Consider the following 24,781-nt stretch of genomic DNA (forward strand, 5'->3'; position numbering starts at 1 on the left):
TGGGATGGTGTTTTTCAGCTTGCAATCCTCCTCCTTTTCCCTCCAAACATAACAATGGTCATTATGGCCAAACAGTCCTATTTTTGTTTCATCAGACCAGAGGACATTTCTCCAAAAAGTATGATCTTTGTCCCCATGTGCAGTTGCAAACCGTAGTCTGCCTTTTTTATGGCGGTATTAGAGCAGTGGCTTCTTCCGTGCTGAGCGGCCTTTCAGGTTATGTCGATATAGGACTTGTACCTGTTTCGACAAGCATCTTCACAAGGTCCTTTGCTGTTGTTTTGGGATTGATTCGCAGCAAAGTACGGTCATCTCTAGGAGACAGAACGTGTATCTGTTGCAGGAATTAAATTCCTCTGTTTTAATACCCAATTCAAATTAAACACTCTGTCAATTCATAAGGATTTGTATGACCCTTATTTGAATAAAATGGACAGAGCCCAGTCTTAAAGTCAACCAGCAGCTTTTATTCACGAGAGTACTGCTCATTACACATTTTACCACAGGTTATAAACTGAAAATGACGTCATTAGTTTCAGTACTAGCCCGTGTCATCTCCTCTCTAGTACAATGGCTGTATGGTTCTCACATGTCTCTCCCTATTAAGATAATATATGACTGAGCCAAGGTCAGTTTGTGTAGATAAGCCTTCTAGCCAGACTGGCTATAAGTTCATTAATTTCTACCATGGTACAGACAGTCATTGTTCTATTTCTTGATTATATTTACACACATTATATTCAGTACTAAGATTAAAAAGAAAATTCATACATATACAGTAAAATAATAGTATTCTGATTAGTACATATTCGGTAACATTATAGTATTCTGATTAGTCAGTATCCTTCCTGAGCGGTATGATGGATGCGTGGTCCCATGGTGTTCATACTTGCGCACTATTGTTTGTACAGATGAATGTGGTATCTTCAGGTATTAGGAAATTGCTTCCAAGGATGAACCAGACTTGTGGTGGAGGTCTACAATTTTTTTCTGAGGTCTTGGCTGATTCCTTTTGATTTTCCCATGATGTCAAGCAAAGAGGCACTGAGTGTGAAGGTAGGCCTTGAAATACATCCACAAGTACACCTCCAATTGACTCAAATGATGTCAATTAGCCTATCAGAAGCTTCTAAAGCCATGACATAATTTTCTGGAATTTTCCAAGCTGGTTAAAGGCACAGTCAACTTAGTGTATGTAAACTTCTGACCCACTGGAATTGTGATACAGTAAATTATAAGTTAAATAATCTGTCTGTAAACAATTGCTGGAAAAATTACTTGTGTCATGCACAAGTAAAAAATATTTTTACTTGTGCAATTTTTTGTTGTTGTCCTAACCAACTTGCCAAACCTATACTTTGTTAACAAGAAATTTGTGAAGTGGTTGAAAAACGAGTTTTAATGACTCTAACCTAAGTGTATGTAAACCTCCGACTTCAACTGTATATAATAGTAGATCATCTGCATACAGTGACACTTTGTGCTTTTCACCAGCTCGGTGGATTCCAGTGAATGATGGTGATAAATTTAAGGCCAAGGAATGTGGTTCTATCGCAAGAGCAAAAAGGATCGGGGACATAGGGCACCCTTGATGGGTCCCTCTGGAGAGGGGTCAGTATTTTGAATGTTGCAAGTTTGTGTGTACACTAGTCGTAGGAGCAGAATAGAGCAGACGTATCCATGAGATGAAATTGGACCCAAAACCAAATCTTCTCAAAATCCTAAATAAATAATCACACTCCACCCGGTCGAAAGCCTTCTCCGCATCAAGAGAAACAACTTTTTGGGGGTCTGGGGAGATAGGAGACAGTATCATTTTCAAAAGCCGTCGTACATTGGAAAACAGTTGTCACCCTTTAATGAAACCCGTTTGATCATCAGATATGAGATCCTGAAGGCAGGGTTCCAACTGACATGCTGGAACCTTAGCTAATAATTTAACATCAGCGTTCAAAAGTGAAATGGGCCGATATCCACCACATTCCGCCGGATCTTTATCTTTCTTAAGTATACGAGATGGAGGCTTGGGTTAGCGTCGGGGGGAGAGAGCCCTGTGATAACGAGTCGGTGAACATAGACGCCTCACAAGTCCTCAACTGGCAGATTCATTAAATAGTACCCGCAAAACACCAGTCTTAATGTCAAGTGAAGAGGCGACTCCGGGATGCTGGCCTTCTAGGCAGAGTTGCAAAGAAAAATACATATCTCAGACTGGCCAATAAAAATAAAATATTAAAATGGGCAAAAGAACACAGACACTGGACAGAGGAACTCTGCCTAGAAGGCCAGCATCCCGGAGTCGCCTCTTCACTGTTGACGTTGGGACTGGTGTTTTGCGGGTACTATTTAATGAAGCTGCCATTTGAGGACTTGTGAGACGTCTGTTGCTCAAACTAGACATGAATGTACTTGTCCTCTTGCTCAGTTGTGCACCTGAGCCTCCCACTCCTCTTTCTATTCTGTTAGAGACCGTTTGTGCTGTTCTGTGAAGGGAGTAGTACACAGCGTTGTACGAGATCTTCAGTTTCTTGGCAATTTCTCGCATGGAATAGCATTTATTTCTCAGAACAAGAATAGACTGACAAGTTTCAGAACAAAGGTCTTTGTTTCTGGTAATTTTGAGCTTGTAATCGAACCCACAAATGCTGATGCTTCAGATACTCAATTAGTCTAAAGAAGGACAGTTTTATTGCTGCTTTAATGAGAACAGTTTTCATAACATAATTGCAAAAGTGTTTTCTAATGATCAATTAGCCTTTTAAAATGATAAACTTGGATTAGCTAATACAACGTGCCATTGGAACACAGGAGTGATGGTTGCTGATAATGGGCCTCTACGCCTATGTAGATATTCTGACTGCATATCAATTGGGCTCTTCTTCAATCGATGTCAAAAGCCAGTGGACCCTTCATTGAGAAACCAATGACAAATGATACTTTTGATCCCTGCTCTTTTCCACAGAGTTGACTTTTGTACATTGCACTGACTTCTATCTTTAAGCCTGCGTTCCTGGTATCTGCCAGAATTAATTTCCTTTGTACCTCTCCTGTCACTCTGTAAAGGAGCTCCTTGACTCTCTCATGCTTCCATATTTTGCCATTTGTCCAAAGTGAATCAAAGTCTTCTTCTGGTCTTACACACCACATGATTTCCCTAAGGCGAACTAGGCGAGCATAGCCCGGCTTCTTCCCCAAGAAGAAATGGACAACAGGCAACTTTCCATTGAAAACAGATTTCATCTCGTTCCAGTATGATGTCCGCATCTGTGACACATAGCTTCCCAACTTCTGAGATGCCACTGGTTGTGACATGAGGATATGTTGTGGCCACAGCAGAGCTACAGCAATGAAGTGCAATGATAAACTTTCACCATATGGGATTTGACCTTGAAGAACCTGGCAAAGAAGATCAACGAGGATCTTATACGAGTGAAGGTGTTGAGATTCAGGTTTGACACAGCTTAGCACAACATTGGCATAGATGAAATTGACCATTTCTCTAACGCTCCTTTCAGGATCTTTACTCAGAATGAAGCCATACTGCAGGACTATCTTTTGCATCATGTCACCTGGGGTATCGTTGGAGAGGCAATCCAGAATCCCTGAATGAGTATCAGTTTTTCTACTCTCCAAAAATTGCCTTGCCTTGTGAATTTGGATGCTGATTTTCAGGTTCTTGTTTTTCATTAATTCTGTGGAATCTGTCTTGCAAAAGAGGTCACTGTATCTTTGAAAGCACTGGAAGAGCTCCTGTCGAGTTCTTTCCTCTCGACTGTCTTTCAGGGTGAACCTGGGACCCAAGTTGACATAAAAGCTGTCAAGAAAATCAAAGTGCCTCTTCATGTTATATTTAAGTTTGTACAAAAGATCTTCAAAGTCACTGAGAAAGTAGTAATATGAGGCATGTTTGTTATGTCTGGAATCATTCCTCGCAACATCTTGGATTGTAATTTTGCCAGACAGAACTTCACTCAGAATGTCATGACGGACATTGCCTGAAGAAAACACTGGACATTTTTCCAGTATTTCGATGATGATGACTGCAACCTGAATTTCTCCAAGGCACCCTGCAGTGTTGAAAGGGCTGTTGTCTCTCTTGTTTTGTACTCTCAGAGTAGCCTCCTTCTTTGCAATTTCCTGTGTATCCCTGAAGGCCTCTGTTGCTGACTGGGCCATTCTAAGATAGCCTTTGAGCCTTTCAGGTCTTATGGGATCTTCTTTGTCACTTTGTATTTCACTCTTTAGCTCATGCTTGATCACTTGTGCAGATGTGTCAGAAATGTAGGAGTTATCTCTGGAAAGATCTTTTGCAATCTTTGCCCAGTCCTTTGCCTCCCTGAAATCCTTTTTCTTCAGGTATTGGTATCTGGCAAGAAGCTGAGAGATGACAGCATCTTTTTCAAAGCGCTTGGCTGCATTGAATAGAACATTTTCTTCAACACCTGGTGTCTCCTTTGCAATATCCTGGATGAGAGGTGAAAATTTAGAATCTTCACCCTTGACTGAGTGATGTCTTTTCACTAACATGGTGTAAACATCCTTTATGAGTTTACCTTTGCCCTGTATGCACTCATAAAGCTTGTCTGTGGTGAGCAGTAGATCAGTGATCTCAGCTTTGGTTACACTGTATGTGGTTGTAAGCTCCTTCAAACAGTGCACGGCCATGCTTGAGTGGATCATTCTCACTGCCTCGAATACAACCTTAGTCTCCTCTGTGCAGCAGGTCACTAGAGTGGAAAACTTCCCAAATCCAGCCTTAACATCAGAGGACCCACTATAAGGCTTGGTCTGGAGGCCAAGAAACTCTTCACAGAGAGAGACTGAGAGTGTTGCACCCTTGCAGTAGACATTCAACAAGACCAGAACAGCAATGAGTTGTGCATGTTTGTGATTTATGTTGAAGCTCTTTAGGGTGTTGCGAGCCACACCCTGTATATACTCGGGTGAAAAGTTCTTTTTCATGATCATGAAAGCGTAGAATGTGTCTGCATTCTTGTAGGTCTTCTCAATCTCCTCCAGTTTTTTCTCGAACTGCCTCTGCTCCATTTCAGAGAGGTTATTGCCAATGAACACAGTTTCTTCAGTTGATTCAGTCTTCTCCCAAGACTCAGCCCTCATGCAATTGAGTAGAATGACCTGCGGGGACCTAGATCCAATGTCTTTCTTGACACATTCCTTCTCAATGAGCTGCTGCAAATCATATGCGTCATCCATCTCCTCAAAGTCATCTAGCATGAGCAACACAGGAATCCGGGACGATTGTTCTGTTGTCTCATACATCAGTAGCTTGACCACCTGCTCGGCAACAACAACATGATCCGCGGTTCTGTCCCTCAGAACAGCACAACGGAACTTGTCTTTCAGTGCCCATAATATATGCATGGCTAGTGTAGTTCCACCACATCCTGGGACATGCAAAAGTTTGAAGGACACACAAGCTTTTCTCGAAGAGCTCAAAGCTGGTAGGACAGTGTTCATGATGAAGTCAAACTTGTCCCGTTTGATGAATGGCATGGATCCTGGCTGCTCAGAGAAATAGAAGTTCCACCATAACACCTTTCCTCCTTTGTAGAACTTTTCCTGTATGATGGCCTTGTCTTCATTTCCTCCCTCACACTGATTCACACACAGAACATTCAGGATGTCTAGGCTGCCCTCTTCTTTCTTTTTTAACATCACTTTGCTGCCTCCTCCACAGGGTAGGAAACGGCTGGATTTCCGGTTGTCTGACCACAGACTGAGGACGGTGCCGTTAACTTCAGCAAAACTGAGATGATATATTGATCTTGCTTTAATGTCTAATCCATAGCGGGATTCAATCAGGTCCCTCCAGCAGGTGAATGCTTCTTCATTTTCACAGATGCAAAGTATTTGCTCTGTTCCTCTGAGCTCCTGCCAGAATGTGCTGAAGGTCTCAAGCAGAGGGTCCATTTTCTCACTCACAGTAGACAGCAATATAAAAATAACCAGGAATCTCTTGTGTGGTAGCACATCTTTCCGACACAGAAATGAAATCACATTTCGTACAGACGCTCCTTTCTCTATTAACCAGTCATCTACATCTGAGGGTCTCTCTCTTTCGATACCCCCATTGCAGAGGATCCAGCTGGTGTTTCGAGTCAGTTTTAGCTTGCTAGCAATGTCCTCGACAGCCTCTGTGATTTTATATTGTTCTGGCAAGTGGATATTTATTGTACTCTGGTCTTCAAAGTGCTTCATCAATCCATGTTTTGCCGACTCAGGGTCAAAGTCCAAAACAGCAGTTGGGTTTAGTTCAGGAATAAATCCCAGAGATTCCAATTGAACTAAATGTGATTTGTTTGTCACTATCAAATACCGCTCGAAGTGGGACTTGTCTAAGGATTGGGATCCACCTGTTATCATTTCACTTAGTCTGGAGCCCTGGACACTACTTTTAACCACACTAAGGCGATTTTCCTCTGCTTGTTTTCTTAGCAGTGACAGCTGTGGCACATCGTTGAGAAACCTATTGTATACTTCCTTTGTGGTTAGTGCAAGGAGATCCCTGCTGCTGCTGTGATCACGAATGAAGAATAGTTTTTTCTCCTTTTTCTCTGTTTCTTTGCTTTTGGACTTCCTCTTTGATTTCCTTGTATCCAAGCGGAAAACGTGATAGAAGTTCTCTTGACAGATCACAAAGTCTGGCACGATGTCCACTTCTATCACATACTTCTCTGAGGATGTCATATCAGGATTGAGAACCTCAACAAATCGAGGTGGTTTGATGCACATCTTGGCTGTCTGGATATGTTTATACTCAAAATGACCCCCAATGGCTTGTGGCAGAGCATTGACATATGCCTCTTTGTCCAGGACGCTAACTCCCAAAACTTGCCCATGAACAAAGTCTGGCTTGTCACCAACTCCAAAATGTATGGTGCCATTAGTGCGGCTATTCATGCAGGCTGCTGCAAATCGAATAACCTCATCAGTGAACTTTTCCATTTTGCTCTCCACAGCTGCCTCTGACATATGGATGTATCCTTTATATTCATGACAGGGTTCGATATAGTCTGATGCACCGGATTCTGTTACATCAAGAACGCTGTTCGCCTTGTATCTGCAGGCATCATGGTGTCGATGAAAAGGGTACGGCTTGCACGGTCTCCCAGATTGATTTGTTGTTGGGCTACTCAACTGCTCTTTCTTAAATTTCAAATGTTCATCCCTCTTGTGAATGATCAACTTTGCAGGCCCCAGTGTGACACCCACCTCTAGTAACTCAGATTTTTCTAAAAGTAAAAGACTGGGCCCATTAATGTTCTGCCGAAGCAAGATATTTGCAGATTCACCATCCACACAAGCCTCGTTGAGAGCCCATTGTTTCACGTGATGTTTATTCCAATCCTTAATCTCATCTGGCAGGTCAGTTGGTTTGCCTTCCTCTTCATTCTGAAAATAAATAGGCTGATTTGATTGAAATTCATAAGCCATAAAGATGTTAACAACAAAATCATTCACAATTGAGCAGGTTTACTCAATATTTGTTGGTGTTTTAGCGCATATTCATCTCTACCCACAAGCCAAATATGTGATGTGTATACTACTACTGCAAAGAGTGTGCAAAGCTGCAAGGCAAAGGGTTGCTTTCATTCGTGTTATTTCATAGTTGTGATGTCTTCACTATTATTCTACAATGTAGAAAATAGTAAAAATAAATACAAATCCTTGAATGACTAGGTGTTCTAAAACGTTTGACCGGTAGTGTATATATAGATTTGAAGTCGGAAGTTTACATACACTTTAGCCAAATACATTTAAACTCAGTTTTTCACAATTCCTGACATTTAATCCTAGTAACAATTCCCCGTCTTAGATCAGTTAGGATCACCACTTTATTTTAAGAATGTGAAATGTCAGAATAATAGTAGAGAGAATGATTTATTTAATCTTTTATTCCTTTCATCACATTCCCAGTGCGTCAGAAGTTTACATACACTCAATTAGTATTTGGGTAGCATTGCCTTTAAATCGTTAAACTTGGGTCAAACGTTTCAGGTAGCCTTCCACAATCTTCCCACAATAAGTTGGGTGAATTTTGGCCCATTCCTCCTGACAAAGCTGGTGTAACGGAGTCATGTTTGTAGGCCTCCTTGCTCGCACACGCTTTTCAGTTCTGCCCACACATTTTCTATAGGATTGAGGTCAGGGCTGTGTGATGGCCACTCCCATACCTTGACTTTGTTGTCCTTAAGCCTTTTCACCACAACTTCGGAAGTATGCTTGGGGTCATTGTCCATTTGGAAGACCCATTGGCAACCAAGCTTTAACTTCCTGACTGATGTCTTGAGATGTTGCTTCAATATATCCACATAATTTTCCTCCATCATGATGCCATCTATTTTGTGAAGTGCACCAGTCCCTCCTGCAGCAAAGCAACCCCACAACATGATGCTGCCCCCCCCTCCCCCTAATTTCCTGGAATTTTCCAAGCTGGTTAAAGGCACAGTCAACTTAGTGTATGTAAACTTCTGACCCACTGGAATTGTGATACAGTAAATTATAAGTGAAATAATCTGTCTGTAAACAATTGTTGGAAAAATTACTTGTGTCATGCACAAAGTAGATGTCCTAACCGACTTGCCAAACCTATACCTTGTTAACAAGAAATTTGTGGAGTGGTTGAAAAACGAGCTTATTGACTTATTGACAACCTAAGTGTATGTAAACTTCCGACTTCAACTGTATATATTTTATTTGAGAGATATATATATATATACACACATACACTCAGCAAAAAAAGAAACTTCCCTTTTTCAGGACCCTGTCTTTCAAAGATAATTCGTAAAAATCCAAATAACTTCACAGATCTTCATTGTAAAGGGTTTAAACACTGTTTCCCATGCTTGTTTAATGAACCATAAACAATTAATGAACATGCACCTGTGGAACGGTCGTTAAGACACTAACAGCTTACAGACGGTAGGCAATTAAGGTCAGTTATGAAAACTTAAGACACTAAAGAGGCCTTTCTACTGACTCTGAAAAACACCAAAGGAAAGATGCCCAGGGTCCCTGCTAATCTGCATGATGAGCACGTGCCTTAGGCATGCTGCAAGGAGGCATGAGGACGGCAGATGTGACCAGGGCAATAAATTGCAATATCCATACTGTGAGACGCCTAAGACAGCGCTATAGGGAGACAGGACGGACAGCTGATCGTCCTCGCAGTGGCAGACCACGTGTAACAACACCTGCACAGGATCGGTACATCCGAACATCACCTGTGGGAAAGGTACAGGATGGCAACAACAACTGGCTGAGTTACACCAGGAACGCACAATCCCTCCATCAGTGCTCAAACTGTCCTCAGTAGGCTGAGAGAGGCTGGAGTGAGGGCTTGTTCTAAGGCAGGTCCTCACCAGACATCACCGGCAACAACAGCGCCTATGGGCACAAACCCACCGTCGCTGGACCAGACAGGACTGGCAAAAAGTGCTCTTCACTGACGAATCACGGTTTTGTCTCACCAGGGGTGATGGTCGGATTCGCATTTATCGTCGAAGGAATGAACGTTACACCGAGGCCTGTACTCTGGAGCAGGATCGATTTGAAGGTGGAGGGTCCGTCATGGTCTGGGGCGGTGTGTCACAGCATCATCGGACTGAGCTTGTTGTCATTGCAGGCAATCTCAACGCTGTGCGTTACAAGGAAGACATCCTACTCCCTCATGTGGTACCCTTCCTGCAGGCTCATCCTGACATGACCCTCCAGCATGACAATGCCACCAGCCATACTGCTCGTTCTGTGCATGATTTCCTGTAAAACAAGAATGTCAGTGTTCTGCCATGGCCCGGATCTCAATCCCATTGAGCACGTCTGGGACCTGTTGGATCGGAGGGTGAGGTCTAGGGCCATTCCCGCAGAAATGTCCGGGAACTTGCAGGTGCCTTGGTGGAAGAGTGAGGTAACATCTCACAGCAAGAACTTGCAAATCTGGTGCAGTCCATGAGGGGAAGATGCACTGCAGTACTTAATGCAGCTGGTGGCCACACCAGATACTGACTGTTACTTTTGATTTTGAACCCCCCCTTTGTTCAGGGACACATTATTCAATTTCTGTTCGTCACATGTCTGTGGAACTTGTTCAGTTTATGTCTCAGTTGTTGAATCTTGTCATACAAATATTTACACATGTTAATTAAGTATGCTGAAAATAAACACAATTGAAAGTGAGAAGAGTTTATTTTTTTGCTGATATATATGTATATATACACACACACACACACACACACACACACACACGTTCAAAAGTTTAGGGTCACTTAGAAATGTCCTTGTTTTCAAAAGAAAAGCAAAAAAAAGCAGATGCCTCACAAGTCCTCAACTGGCAGCTTCATTTAATAGTACCCGCAAAACACCAGTCTCAATGTTAACAGTGAAGAGGCGAATCCGAGATGCTGGCCTTCTTGGCAGAGTTGCAAAGAAAAAGCCATATCTCAGACTGGCCAATAAAAAGAAAAGATTAAGATGGGCAAAAGAACACAGACACTGGACAGAGGAACTCTGCCTAGAAGGCCAGCATCCCGGAGTCGCCTCTTCACTGTTGACGTTGAGACTGGTGTTTTGCAGGTACTATTTAATGAAGCTACCAGTTGAGGTCTTGTGAGGCATCTGTTTCTCAAACTAGACTCTCTAATGTACTTGTCCTCTTGCTCAGTTGTGCACCGGGGACTCCCACTCCTCTTTCTTTTCTGGTTAAAGCTAGTTGGCGCTGTTCTGTGAAGGGAGTAGTTCACAGCGTTGTACGAGATCTTCAGTTTCTTTGCAATTTCTCGGACACAATAGCCTTCATTTCTCAGAACAAGAATAGACTGACGAGTTTCAGAAGAAAGTACTTTGTTTCTGGCCATTTTGAGCCTGTAATCGAACCCACAAATGCTCATTCTCCAGATACTCAACTAGTCTAAAGAAGGCCAATTGTATTGCTGCTTTAATCAGAACAACAGTTTTAAGCTGTGCTAACATAATTGCAAAAGTGTTTTCTAATGATCAATTAGCCTTTTAAAATGATAAACTTGGATTCGCTAACACAACGTGCCATTGGAACACAAGAGTGATGGTTGCTGATAATCGGCCTCTGTACGCCTATGTAGATAATCCATAAAAAATCTGCCGTTTCCAGCTACAATAGTCATTTACAACATTAAACATTTCTACACTGTATTTCTGATCCATTTGATGTGATTTTAATGGACAAAAAAATGTGCCTTGCTTTCAAAAACAAGGACATTTCTAATTGACCCCAAACTTTTGAACAGTAGTGTATATATACAGGACCAGTCCAAAGTTTGTACACCTACTCATTCAAGGTTTTTTCTTTATTTTGTTACTATTTTCTAGAATAATAGTGATGACATCAAAACTATGAAATAACACATATGGAATCATGTAGTAAACAGAAAAGTGTTAAACTGGTACAGTAAATATTATTCTCATTTTTGTTATGAATTAGATGATAAATACCTCCATTTGGACTTGTTCAGCCTTACTGAAATCCTTTGGATCCTTGTCAGTGAACTGGTTTCTCAGTCAAACTGATGGAAAAATGGAAAAATAGTTTAGTACATGAAATGCAATATAGTCAGTCACCCATTGAATAAGCCAGAGAGAAATACCATGAAACAAAAAACGTGATTTACCACTTTGTTTTCTGTTTTCACCATTTCCGCATAAATGCTGTGCTGCTGTGTAGCTGCAACATGCTGTAAACATAAAACCAGGAAGGGTAGATTATATTATTGTGAAACTGTAAGGATACCACCACAAACATTCTAACCAAGGTGTGGCGCACTCGCTGATCCAATCGCTTTCATGCCCCTCATTACAGACACAACCAGTTTCAATTAATATATTAAATCATGAAGTGAAACAAAAGTGAAATGAAGCAATTCAGTTTGGATTCAGTCTCTGAATGCCTACTATAGCAGCCACTCTGTATAAGGCAAGATGTGGTTGTAAAATCAGGTTGGTGCAGGAGAGAATAGACAAAACCGCAAATGTACGTCTGATTTAAAAAATGCATTACTTTTACCATGTCATTTCTAAGTACCAAGTAAATACCATGTAACAGAAATACAATCTTAACTGCTGTTCAGTAGTCATTTCAATTAAGATTAATTGATTCTTAAAAAATATAATTTAGGCCCATGTAAACAAACTGCCTTCTTGTTCAAATGTGTGTAAACATGTTGATCTCATGGGCTCCGTCATTGCATCCATACCAGCTCTCTCTATCAATTTGAGAGTGGTTACATTTCTCCAGACCCATTTCTCACTTTTATAACAAGTGTGGCAGGGCTGCATCTTGGCTGAAACACGAACTAAGAGTGTTGAGAATTTAATTATTTAAAAAGTAGTGTAGGCCACCACTTTTCTTATAGTTTAGGCTTTATATGTTAGGCTTCTCAAGTTTAATATGCATCATGTCATTGATTTTCATAATGCACGAAAATCGGTTCAAATAGGCGTTTTAATGGCGTTAACTCTAGAAATGTATGTAATATCCGGATAATGTATAGCCTAACTGCGAGAGGTGTTCGATACTTCAGACTGAACATATTTTATAATGTAAAACGTTGTCTATGTAGCCTATAACGTTATGTAAAACTGCAAACTTACCTTTCATTATTATAGATTTCCTGACAGCAACATGAAATAGTTTTCCGGTCTCACTGGTAAGCAGAAACGACGGTCGGTGTGGAAATTGTTCGATTAGGTCGAAAGAGAATAAACCTAAGAATGCGGAATTTGGCAAGCTTTCGACTTCGCTGAAATATGGTGTAAACAATAGCAAGTCTTTCCAAGCCAATTAAATTGAACACTAGTATAGAAATATTACAGATTTTCAAAGACTTGGTTGAAATAGGTATTTTAAACGAGTATGTGTTATACTGAAAAAATGGCATGCGGAGGTGAGCTTTAGCTGTCCGTCTCTTCTGGAAAAGTTTTATTCCTTTCCTTCGACTTCCTCAATTCGGCGCGTTTCAGTTGAAACGAAACTTAATTTGAGGTGTATTTTACTAGTAAAAGTGGCTTCCCCAATCTCCTAATCTTCTGTGCTACATCTGTTCTACTGACCTGAAAATAATGGATATGCACTGTTGATGTAGTGCTGTATTGAGTTTTATCCCCTGTTCTCTACACAAATTATATGAAAATCCAGACTAGGGATCTACTTTGCAAACATACAGTAACAGTCAAATGTTTGGACACACCTACTCATTCAAAGGTTTTTCTTTATTTGGACTATTTTCTACATTGCAGAATAATAGTAAAGACATCACAACTAAGAAATAACATGGAATGATGTAGTAACCAAAAAAGTATATGGAAAGGGCCTCCCGAGTGACGCAGTGGTCTAAAGCTGTGCCACTAGAGAACCTGGTTCGAATCCAGTTCTCTGTTGCAGCCATCCACGACTGGGAGACTCATGTGGGGGTGCACTATTGGCCCAGCATCGTCCAGGTTAGGGCAGGGATGTTCCTGTCCCACCTGGTTCGAATCCAGTTCTCTGTTGCAGTCATCCACGACTGGGAGACCCATGTGGGGGTGCACTATTGGCCCAGCATCGTCCAGGTTAGGGCAGGGATGTTCCAATTCCATCGCACACTAGTGACTCCAGTGGTGGGCTGGTCGCAATGCACACTGACACGGTCTCTAAGTGTACGGTGCTTCCTCCAACACATTGGTACGGCTGGCTCCCGGGTAAAGCGGGTGTTGTGTCAAAAAGCAGTGTGGCTTGGCTGGGTTGTGTTTCGGAGGATGCACGGCTCTCGACCTTCGCCTCTCCTGAGTCTGTACGGCAGTTTCAGAGATGGGACAGATTCTTCAAATAGCCACCCTTTGCCTTGATGACAGCTTTGCACACTCAGCATTCTCTCAACCAGCTTCACCTGGAATGCTTTTCCAACAGTCTTGAAGTTCCCACATATGCTGAGCATTTGTTGGCTGCTTTTCCTTCACTCTGCAGTCCAACTCATCCCAAACCATCTCAATTCGGTTGAAGTCAGGTGATTGTGGCGGCCAGGCAATCTGATGCAGCACTCCATCACTCTCCTTCTTGGTCAAATAGCCCTTACACAGCCTCGAGGTGTGTTGGGCCAGTGTTCTGTTAAAAAACAAATGATAATCCCACTAAGCGCAAACCAGATGGGATGGCGTATTGCTGCAGAATGCTGTGGTAGCCATGTTTGTTAAGTGTGCCTTGAATTCTAAATAAATCACTGACAATGTCACCATTACCCCCACACCATTACACCACCTCCTCCATGCTTCATGGTTGGAACCGTACATGCGGAGATCATCCGTTCACCACTCTGCGTCTCACAAAGACACAGCGGTTGGAACCAAAAATCGCAAATTTGGACTCATCAGACCAAAGAACAGATTTCCACCGGTCTAATGTCCATTGCTCGTGTTTCTTTGACCAAGCAAGTCTCTTCTTCTTATTGGTGTCCTTTAGAAGAGGTTTCTTTGCAGCAATTTGACTATGAAGGCCTGGTTCACGTAGTCTCTTCTGAACAGTTGATGTTGAGATGTGTCTGTCACTTGAACTCTGTGAAGCATTTATTTGGGCTGCAATTTCTGAGGCTGGTAACTCTAATGAACTTATCCCATGTAGCAGTAACTCTGGGTCTCCTTTCCCTGTGGCGGTCCTCATGAGGGCTAGTTTCATCATAGCGTTTGATGGTTTTTGCGACTGCACTTGAAGAAACTTTAAAAGTTCTTAAAATGTTCCATATTGACTGACCTTCATCACTTAAAGTAATGATGGACTGTCATTTCAATTTGCTAATTTGAGCTGTTCTTGCCATCATATGCACTTGGTCTTTTACCAAATAAGGACATCTTCTGTATACTACCCCTACCTTGTCACAACACAACTGATTGGCTCAAACGCATTAAGGAAAGAAATTCCACAACCTTTAACAAGGAACACCTGTTAATTATATAAGATGGAGCCAAAGAACATGGCTGATGTTTTACATTCTCCCATCCAATTGTGCAATTTTGTTATTTTTTTTGCATATTTTCTTCTTCTTGAACTGCACTGTTGTTAAGGGCTTGTAAGTAAGCATTTCATGGTAAAGTCTACACTTGTTGTATTCGGCGCATGTGGCAAATAAGGTTTGATTTGGAATTGAAATGCATTCCAGGTGACTACCTCATGAAGCTGGTTGAGAGAACGCCAAGAATGTGCAAAGCTGTCATCAAGGCTACTTTGAAGAATCTCAAATATAAAATGGATTTTGATTTTGATTTGTTTAACACTTTTTTGGTTAGTACATGATTCCATGTGTTATTTCATAGTTTTGATGTCTTCAATATTATTATACAATGTATAAAATAGTTAAAATAAAGAAAAACCCTGGAATGAGTAAGTGTGTCCAAACTTTTGACTGGTACTGTACAACCTTGATATATGCTGATATATTTCACTCATGCTGAAAGCTCAGACCTTTATTTGCAGACCATTCTTACCCTCCACATTCTCACACCAGGCCAACACTCAATGTCTTGCTACTGTATGGCTAAACATTTTTCGATATTTTCCCCAAGCAAGTACCATAATAAATATATGACCGACTCTCCAGACAGAACATCATTCTCCAGACAGAACGTCTGGAGAATGGAGAATCTCAGGTAACTCCCAAATTAACCTTGTATCTTTTATTTGCCTCAGGTTTTAGTATGTTATTTTGGTTTGATCATATATGTAGGCTACCATGGCCTTTCTGCATTTGATAGGCAGATTCTGTATTTTCAACAATGCAAGAAGACACATTGATGCAGTGACTAAAGTCGAAGAACTAGTTTATCATGGTGACATGAGGATTTGTCAAATATGTCACAGTATCCAACATTGGTGCTCCAGTTTACCCATAGTGCAGCATAAGATTGCAGGCAGTGATCAACTGTTCTATGTGGTCCCATTGAATGAAGTGAGTCAAATTTAACTTGTACATTTCCAAAACAGAGCACAATAATGCTGGCATCGGAGGCATCATGCTCTCTTTGAATAAGGACGCACTGCCCAAGTCTGACAGATGATGGCGCCTCAAGCACAAGAGGGGACTAACAGGTACCCTAAAAGAAGAAGACCTGAAGTTACTTTTTTTGTAGCAGGTTAGGAGAATTTAGGCATACGGTTAGGAGAATGAACGTAGCAGGTTAGAATAATTAGGTTAAGACTAGGAAAAGGGTTAGGGTTTAGGGATACCGAAAATGCTCTCCTAAACTGCTAGGAAAATCACTTCCAGTCATCGTTGTATCCAAGTGCCATGAAAAGAGTGTGCCCCTTATACGCAAGGTCCAACCATAGAGATAGAGGAATCATATTTATATCTGTGCCATTGTAACGTCTGTGACAGCATGAGCAACACCATTGAGGCTACAACCTATAGCAATCCCCACACAATTGACTACTTTAACATGGTGGGTGATGGCAATGCCCAATAGCAATGGCAATGTCAATGCTAAAACATGTTATATCCATGAAGAGTCCTCTATCTATCTCTATGGGTCCAAGAGAAATTCAAACACCCTTTTCATGCTACTTCGATACAGCTACAACCGGAAGTAACTTTTTTGTAGCAGGTTATAGGAGAATGAGGTTAAGGTTAGGAAATGGGTTTGTGAAAAAATGCTCTCGTAACCTGCTAGGAAAACCACTTCGGGTCATAGCTGTATCGGTGTGGCATGAAAATAGTTCGTCCTGTTTTGTGTGAGTGTTCAAAAAGGATTGTATATGCATTATTTATTTTACGTTTTACAAGAAGTAAGTCACCTATGACAAGGAACTACTCATCAATACAAATAAACGATAACTGTAAGAGCCCTCGGTCATTACTGAACCAAGATATTTCTAGACCAAAATGAAGTACTACTGAGAGCCAATCTCCCAAATATGGACAATAAATAGTTGGAGGCTTTGAGAGGGTGGTAAGACTTTTGATGGTAGCCTGAGTGACTCAAAGGTGTCATGTCCTGATGATTAGCAGGTATTTGTAGTCCATATATTACAGTGGCAGATGGCTGCAATCGGAGAAGCTCATGGGAGGTGACGTCCCTTTGCATGCTGGGACATTGTAGATTGTGGCAGACTTTTGAGGTCTGCAGGGTCACTGCACAGAAGATGGTGGCTGATCAGACACAAAGAGATACAAAAGCCAGATGTCCTAAGTGTTTGCACCAATAGGGACAAATCACCTGTTAAATTCCCTTTTGAAATAGATTCAAACGTAGTGGAAAGCTTAGTAAATCTGGCCCATATTCTTCTACCTGTGTCCACTTTCCTCTTCTCAGTACCTGACTGGATGATTGACAGACAGGCGTGTGATTGATCCTTCTGGGAACCGTGTCACCTGCTAGGTCTCCCTGTTTATGAAGGTCTGGAGACACCTGCTTAATGTGGATGTGGTGGTAATGGCCAATGATGTAAGTATGTATGTCTATGGTCATGACTGAGGTCTCCATCATGCTCAGGGGATTGAGAGCTGCCAGAATGATATTATGATGACAAACTTATCTCTTTATGACAGTATTCTCTGGGTCAGGGTTTCCCAAAGTTGGTCCAGGGGTGGGGGGGTGTTAGGCTGTGGGAGTCTGAATCAGAGTACTTAACATACGGTAGAGCTATTATTTAAGATTCCTCTAGATTTAACAAAATTACAACAAAAAATTGTTTCGGGTTTGTAAGTCCTTATTTCATTGATATCCTATTGAATTGTTATCAGATTTTCTAGCAGCATGACTCCTGAGATATTGTATTATTTAGGGTAATTTCTTGTTTGTGACAGACTGTTCCGTTTCCGAGATTTGTTCTAGGATCTAAAACAAAGATGTCCACCTGCGTTTTACAATATCTGCCACTGAAAAACGACACATCACAGAAGCTCTAAAGCATTCCAGAGATGCTCCAGCTCCTCTTACACCAGCCAAACTCACAGATCTTCATCTGACATTAGGTTGAGCTATCTATATGGTGAGGCCTGGTGGATGTCAGTACATAGCATTATCGCCGTAGCACGTTGGTTACCCAGAGTTCATGTTCTAGGTTCTATTGGACAGGGGTGAGTGGCCAAGCTTAAAGGAATCCACACCATGTCATGGGCTGAGGGTCAGGAGGTTAGAAGTAAGGGGTCAGAGGTTAGAGGTGAATCCACTGGAGCTGGTTGAAGACTGTGATGTGAGGGGTGGCATGTTGCTGCAGAGTCCTAGAGATAGTCATGGTTGGGGCACCAAGGGTGAAAAGAGTCTCTACAGTCCAGTCATTGCATTCTATGCTCCCATGTGATTTATTTAACAATGTTTTGACCACTCAGGTCTTCATCAGGTCCAAGGGTCATGCCCCATGCAGGGCCACAGAGTGTGACATTATGCCCCCTGTTCTGTGTTTATTTCTGTCAGCCCCTGAGGGCCGGGTGGTGGGGGGGCTAGGAATGTGGGGGGGCTAGGAATGTGGGGATAGTATGCTTCAGAGAGTCATTTCTCATGTGGAAAGGGAACACATATACACACTGTCCATGATGATAATGGCTGATATTGTGTAAAACATGTGATCTACAATGACTGATCTTAGCTTCACATGCTTATTCTTTGAAATGTTTGATTGGATGTTCTATATGTCTTTTTCAGAGATACTTGGTGTCTGTATCTACTCTTTGTAACTTATGGATTGTATCGGAACAAAACCCCATCTGCTTTTTCCTCCAGTTTGGAATTTTAAAAGGAACCATTCTACTCCTTCACCACTAGAGGGCATATCACAACTATTCTACAGTGAAGTACCCGAGCACTCAAATTGGCCTGAGCTGTTGTTGAGTGAAAGAACCATTTTCCCTTCTTCACACTTTTTCTCAGACATTGTTTGCCGTCCTGCTGAAAGTTTTTACATGCAGAATTGAAAGGCGTGTGTGTGTTCTCTCAAGGGCCAAGCCATGAAAATGACCCTGATCGTCTTGCACCATTTCTGCCATAAACTGCAGCTGTCCGCTCAGTGTTAAAACATTTCTGTATGGCTGTCTGGCTGAACGAATGGCTGACTGGCTGGCTGAAAATAGGAAGAATAACTATTTAATTCTGGGATTTTCCCTGGAGACGGTTTGTTTATTTTCTTGCGCGCATATATTTTTTGTTACAGTGATTTAGAGGACATTTAATACAACACTGTTCTCATGGCAGTCTTCTTGAATTTTTTTTATCCTAATTGATTGAAATATTGCATTTTTATGTTTGTAATATGCAGCATTTGTAGAATAATTACTTACAGAAAATGTCCCAAATCATGTTGTATTCCACATTACAGAGTGCATGCACTGTTCACTCAGTTGTAAATTCAAATAAAGTCCAGGCCAGTTTCCCACAACCCTTCAGTCACCCAGAGAGGAGCCAGCAACACAATGCTCCTCAAATGCTCTTAAAATACATGACCTCATTGACCTCTGTGAATTATAACCGCTAGGATTGGCCCTGGCTGTAGCACAATATGAGGCTTGTGATTGTGTTTTAATTCTAATGGCAAGCGAAAAGATGGCTTCCTCCAAAAGAGAGAGGGGAGCTGAGATGGGTGGATTTATGGCCCTTGTCCTGGCCGCCGGCCTCACATCCTCTCTGATCTGCTTTTACTCTGACGACCCCTGACCTCCAGAGTCATTAGAATGCTCTCTGAATGGTCCCATTGGCCCTCAGCCCATCTCACACTCACTCACTGCTTGTTTTTCGAATCAAATTACTATATTTAACAGGGACACTAGCCGCCGAGCCGCCTGGCCGGGCCAACTCCATCTAAACACACATCTGTTTGAAATTGTGACTGGCAATTATTTTATGTCATGTGCAAGTTTATTTTTGTCCCCCCGCTCACTTTTGTTTGTTGTTGTTTGTTTTTCAGTAAATGTCTCTTTCTCTGCATTGCTAATGGCCAAAACCCAGTAGGGATTCTGGGTCCTGGAACTGTGCTGTCACAAAGGTTAGTGGCACGGCCGGACTACTGCATTTGGGGCACCAGGGCACCGACCTCCCAACCACCCTCAGCTAACTAACTGCATTTCAAGATAATTTTTTTTAATTCAACGCTTTTTTTCTTTGTGGCAAATATTTTTTGTTTGTTTTATAGGTCATCTCATGCTTCTGTTCCCATTTTTCCATGAGGCCGAGATAAATGTTTTCAGTTTTAAAGAAAATGTACTGCTATTCTACACATTTCCCTGCGTGCCTGTTCGGTAATCCGGCCCTGGCTAGTGGTGTGGCCGGAAAGAGGAAAATGGAAAACCACAGTAAGGTTTTTAATTCTGAAATACAAAGCAGGCAGATTTTTTATTCTATTCAGAGTGAGAGAGCAGGATTTTCAGACTGTCACTAAGTCAGAGAGAGCTCTGTCTGTATCGCTGCCAGATCATCATTTTGTCTTCATTTTGTCTGTCTGTTATTCATGGTTTTTAAACGTGGTCTGGTGGGAGAGGAGATGTATAGACTACACTGATATGAAATGAAATGTTTTATTGGTTTAGTCCACGTATGTGATTTACTAGCACATTTACTCACACAAAAAACTTTGCTACATACTTTAGTCTAAGACTGCCATCATTGAAGTCCTTTGTGGTGACGAGGGGCGACTGAATCATCTCTAACCAGAGTATCAAAACCAATGACACGTTTTTAATCCGCCGCTTTACCCATGTGTGATCTGGCTCTGGCCCACAACCCATTGGTGTCTGCACCAATCAGACAGCCCAGAATGTGTTCTCATTCAGTGAAGGGTCAGGGAGGTACTAAGATCCAGACTCATTGCAGACAAGAAACTAATGTCTGTAGGCGTGCCGTAGAGTTTGGCCAGTGCAAAGAGTCTGGGTAGCCAGGCAAGTGATTTACTAGGATAGGAAAGGCTGTATTCTTCTTGTATCTCATATTTATTGACTGTTGGCTGATACCAACTATAGATAGTATTAAGCCATAAGTGTTAACATGTGAGCATGTGCATGCGTGCTGCGCACATGCTCTCTCTGTGACAGAACATCCCTCACATTCTTTCTGCCCCACAGTTGGATCACATTTAAAGGACAATCACTCCAGTTATGTCCTAACCTCATTTATTCTTCTTCCAGCTGGCTTTAGACCAGAAACCCCTTTGTCCTCCGAGACCTTGTTCTAACAGTGTTCTTAAGGGACAGCCCAGGCCAGGCCAATGTTCTCACAATATCCTCTGGTTATCCAGTGATAAAGATGTCTTCCACAGATGTCTTTAGTCAATGGTTGATAGGGCCGAAGAGAGTGGTGGGAGAGGCCAATATTCCTGGACTTGGGGATCACGTTCCCTCTGCAACAACTGGCCCCATAATTGCCACAGAATATAATGGGCGTCTTCATGACCATTAAACTGGCTTATGATTAGTGGCTAAAACCCATAGCAATCATGGTGGATTTTTTCAAGAATGATTGGTTTGTCAAAAATATTTCACTTTATTTGTTTGACAACATACAGTGCACTCAGAAAGTATTCAAACCCCTTGCCTTTTTACACATTTTGTTACGTTACAGCCTTAATCTAGAATTGATTACATATTAGTTTCATATTAGAAATGTTAGAAATTAGAAATTAGAAAAAACAGAAATACCTTATTTACGTAAGTATTCAAACCCTTTGCTATGAGACTCGATATTGAGCTCAGGTGCATCCTGTTTCCAGTGATCATCCTTGAGATGTTTTTACAACTTAATTTGAGTCAACCTGTGGTAAATTCAATTGATTGGACATGATTTGGAAAGGCACACACCTATCTATATAAGGTCCCACAGTTGACAGTGCATGTCAGAGCAAAAACCAAGCCATGAGATCGAAGGAATTGTCAGAGAGCTCCGAGACAGGATTATGTCAAGGCACAGATCTGGGCAAACCTAGCAATCGGGGGAGAAGGGCCTTGGTCAGGGAGGTGACCAATAACCCAATGGTCACTTTGACAAAGCTCCAGAGTTCCTGATGGGAGAACCTTCCAGAAGGACAACCATCTCTGCAGCACTCCACCAATAAGGCCTTTATGGTAGAGTGGCCAGACGGAGGCCACTCCTCAGTATTAGGTACATGACAGCCCGCTTGGAGTTTGCCAAAAGGCATCTAAAGGACTCAGACCATGAGAAACAAGATTCTCTGGTCTGATGAAACCAAGATTGAACTCTTTGGCCTGAATGCCAAGCGTCGCATCTGGCGGAAACCTGGCACCATCCCTACGCTGAAGTATGGTGGTGGCAGCATAATTCTGTGGAGATGTTTTTCAGCAGCAGGGACTGGGAGTAGTCAGGATCGAGGGAAAGATGAACGGAGTAGGGTACAGAGAGATCCTTGATGAAAACCTGCTCCAGAGTGCTCAGGACCTCAGACTGGGGCGAAGTTTCACCTTCCAACAGGACAACAGCCCTAATCACACAGGAAGGACAACGCAGGATTTGTTTTGGGACAAGTCTCAATGTCCTTGAGTGGCCCAGCCAGAGCCCGGACTTGAACCCAATTGAATATCTCTGGAGAGACCTGAAAATACACTCCCCATCCAGCTACGCTCCCCATCCAACCTGACAGAGCTTGTGAGGATCTGCAGAGAAGAATGGGATAAACTCCCCAAATACAGGTGTGCCAAGCTTGTAGCATCATGTCCAAGACGTGAGTCTGTAATCGCTGCCAAAGGTGCTTCTGAATACTTATGTAAATGTGATATTTCAATTTCTAAAAACACGTTTTTGCTTTGTCATTATGGGATTTTGTGTTTAGATTGATGAGGGCGAAAAAAAACTATTTAATCAATTTTAGAATAAGGCTGTATAACAAACAAACAAAATGTGGAAAAAGTCAAGAGGTCTGAATACTTATCGAATGCACTGTACTTAGGCTTGTGGTTTGCTTATAAGATTCCTGGATAAAATAGTCAATAATTGTTTGCAAATGATAATATTCAAATGTTTATGATAAATGTGTTGTTTAACATGAGAGTCAGGTTTAACTGGGAGGACTAAATTCACTAACAAGGATGTCCAGGGGAATGCACAGTACCACAGTGATAGCCACCAGAGTCTCTAGCTAGTGATAATGCCAGTCCAGTCCAACTGTTTTGGCCCTGCACCCCCACCCATGTTGATGTGACGTGTGAGAATCCTTTCCCACCTAAAATGGAAGGTTTTGACATGTTGCTAGTGCTAAAAGCCCAGATATTGGTGTGGGGTTTAGCACTATGCTTAAATTACACTAAAAGGGGCTAGTAAGTGTCTCCTCTCTCCATCCCTATGGGCAGAATGACTGAGGGTATTGTACATGTTCTGGGGGGCTAGTAGCAAGCTGCACAGGTCGACATAAGAATCAACACTTAAAGTGTAACTAGAATTGCCTTGCTAATGCTGATTTTATGAATTTATTGATTTGTTTTTTCAGTGCTATTTCAGTGTCTTGGGCATCTAGATGAAATAATGATCAGTGTCATTACTGTGTATTAATCAGAGCTTGTTTTATGTTGTATTAATAAACTCCAAGTGCAACAGAGTCACTTAGGCAGATGGAGGGATATTGAACAACAGATGCTGATTTGCAAAGGGCCATATCATGAATAATTACAGGTGGATTATACAGTGACATCCGACTGGGAATACACTGGTTGACTCAATGTTGTTTCCACGTCATTTAAATGAAATGACGTTGAACCAATGTGGAATCGACATGTAATTAACGTCTGTGCCCAGTGGGATCTATGGTTCGAGTGCCACGGTGGTAGACCTCTTTAGCTTTGTTAACATGTCTGTGTGTAAGGAAAGATTTAAAAAAAATGTAAAGTAGTAAAACGAGCTGTCTCTATTTGCAGTTATCTGTTTGCTGTTGATCTTTTATTTGTTCATCAATTGTGTGTACATTTTCATTCTGACATCTATGAGCAAAAAGAAAAAGAAAAAGGACTAGTGAACACTTTTACCCAACATAGGCACTACACTGGAGAATACCAAACAAGTGTCTTCCTAGAGTTCCCTGAAAACTGATTGGTTGTGAAATAACATGGCTGTCTTGGGGTATGCTGATTCCTCCTGCTAGAGCTGTTGGTACAGAGATGGGTTTCCTGTTCCTGTGTGAGGGCAGGAGGGCATGCAGGCAGGCGGGCGCTCTGGGCGGAAAGGCCTGTCAGCGCTGTCAGCATCGCACCACAGCTGGGTGGGTTCAAATACTATTTGTCATAATTTCAAATACATTAGCTGGGCTTGATTGATCTTGCCTGTCGCAATGGATAAAATACAATAGTCGCAAAAGTACAAACTCCACCCACCTGGCACTCCAGACAGGCTGAAGAAAACACTCAAAGTATTTGAAAGATTTCAAATAGTATTTGAACCCATGTCTGCATCGCACCACAGCTGGGAAACCTCACTGCTCTACTCTGCTGTACAGCTGGAGTCCATTTTAGGTAAATGTGAACTGCTGGCCACAGCACAGCGTTTTATTTAGCATTCCTTGTAAAGCCACGCTGGTGGAGAACTGAAGAGCACATGAATGCGGAGAAGCACGCACACACAAACACATTGTTTTATAACTTCATAATTAACTGTGTATTTGTTAGGGCGCATGCAAGTGGTTTGAAAGAATGACCTTCCTAACTTTCACAAGAATAATACTCTCATATAAACTGGAAGCAAAACCACAAGGCCATGTAAAATGGTTTCTACTATTTTATCACCGGCCATGTAAGGGGTTATGTTCGCACTGTTATGTGCTAGTAGCTAGCAAAATCATCTG

The 24,781-nt window shown here is 41.8% G+C and overlaps 1 protein-coding gene across 2 annotated transcripts; it reads right to left on the reverse strand.

Moving 5' to 3' along the window:
- Positions 1 to 446: 446 nt before the first annotated feature.
- Positions 447 to 13,236, reverse strand: LOC110520284 (sterile alpha motif domain-containing protein 9). 2 transcript variants are annotated; one of them, XM_090230056.1, is made up of 4 exons: positions 12,643 to 13,236; positions 11,664 to 11,726; positions 11,488 to 11,558; positions 447 to 7,413 (listed from the first exon to the last, which is right to left on the reverse strand). In XM_090230056.1, exons 3-4 carry the CDS (start codon positions 11,491 to 11,493, stop codon positions 2,881 to 2,883), a joined length of 4,539 nt encoding a protein of 1,512 aa, XP_090086182.1. In that variant the 5' UTR covers positions 11,494 to 11,558; positions 11,664 to 11,726; positions 12,643 to 13,236; the 3' UTR covers positions 447 to 2,880. The 2 variants fall into 2 exon arrangements, with proteins under 2 accessions (XP_090086182.1, XP_090086181.1); XM_090230055.1 differs by having other exon boundaries at positions 447 to 7,428; positions 12,643 to 13,009.
- Positions 13,237 to 24,781: the final 11,545 nt, after the last annotated feature.

Source organism: Oncorhynchus mykiss, chromosome 3 (genome assembly GCF_057628025.1).
Source record: "Oncorhynchus mykiss isolate SJ-2025 chromosome 3, ASM5762802v1, whole genome shotgun sequence".
NCBI lineage: Eukaryota > Metazoa > Chordata > Actinopteri > Salmoniformes > Salmonidae > Oncorhynchus > Oncorhynchus mykiss.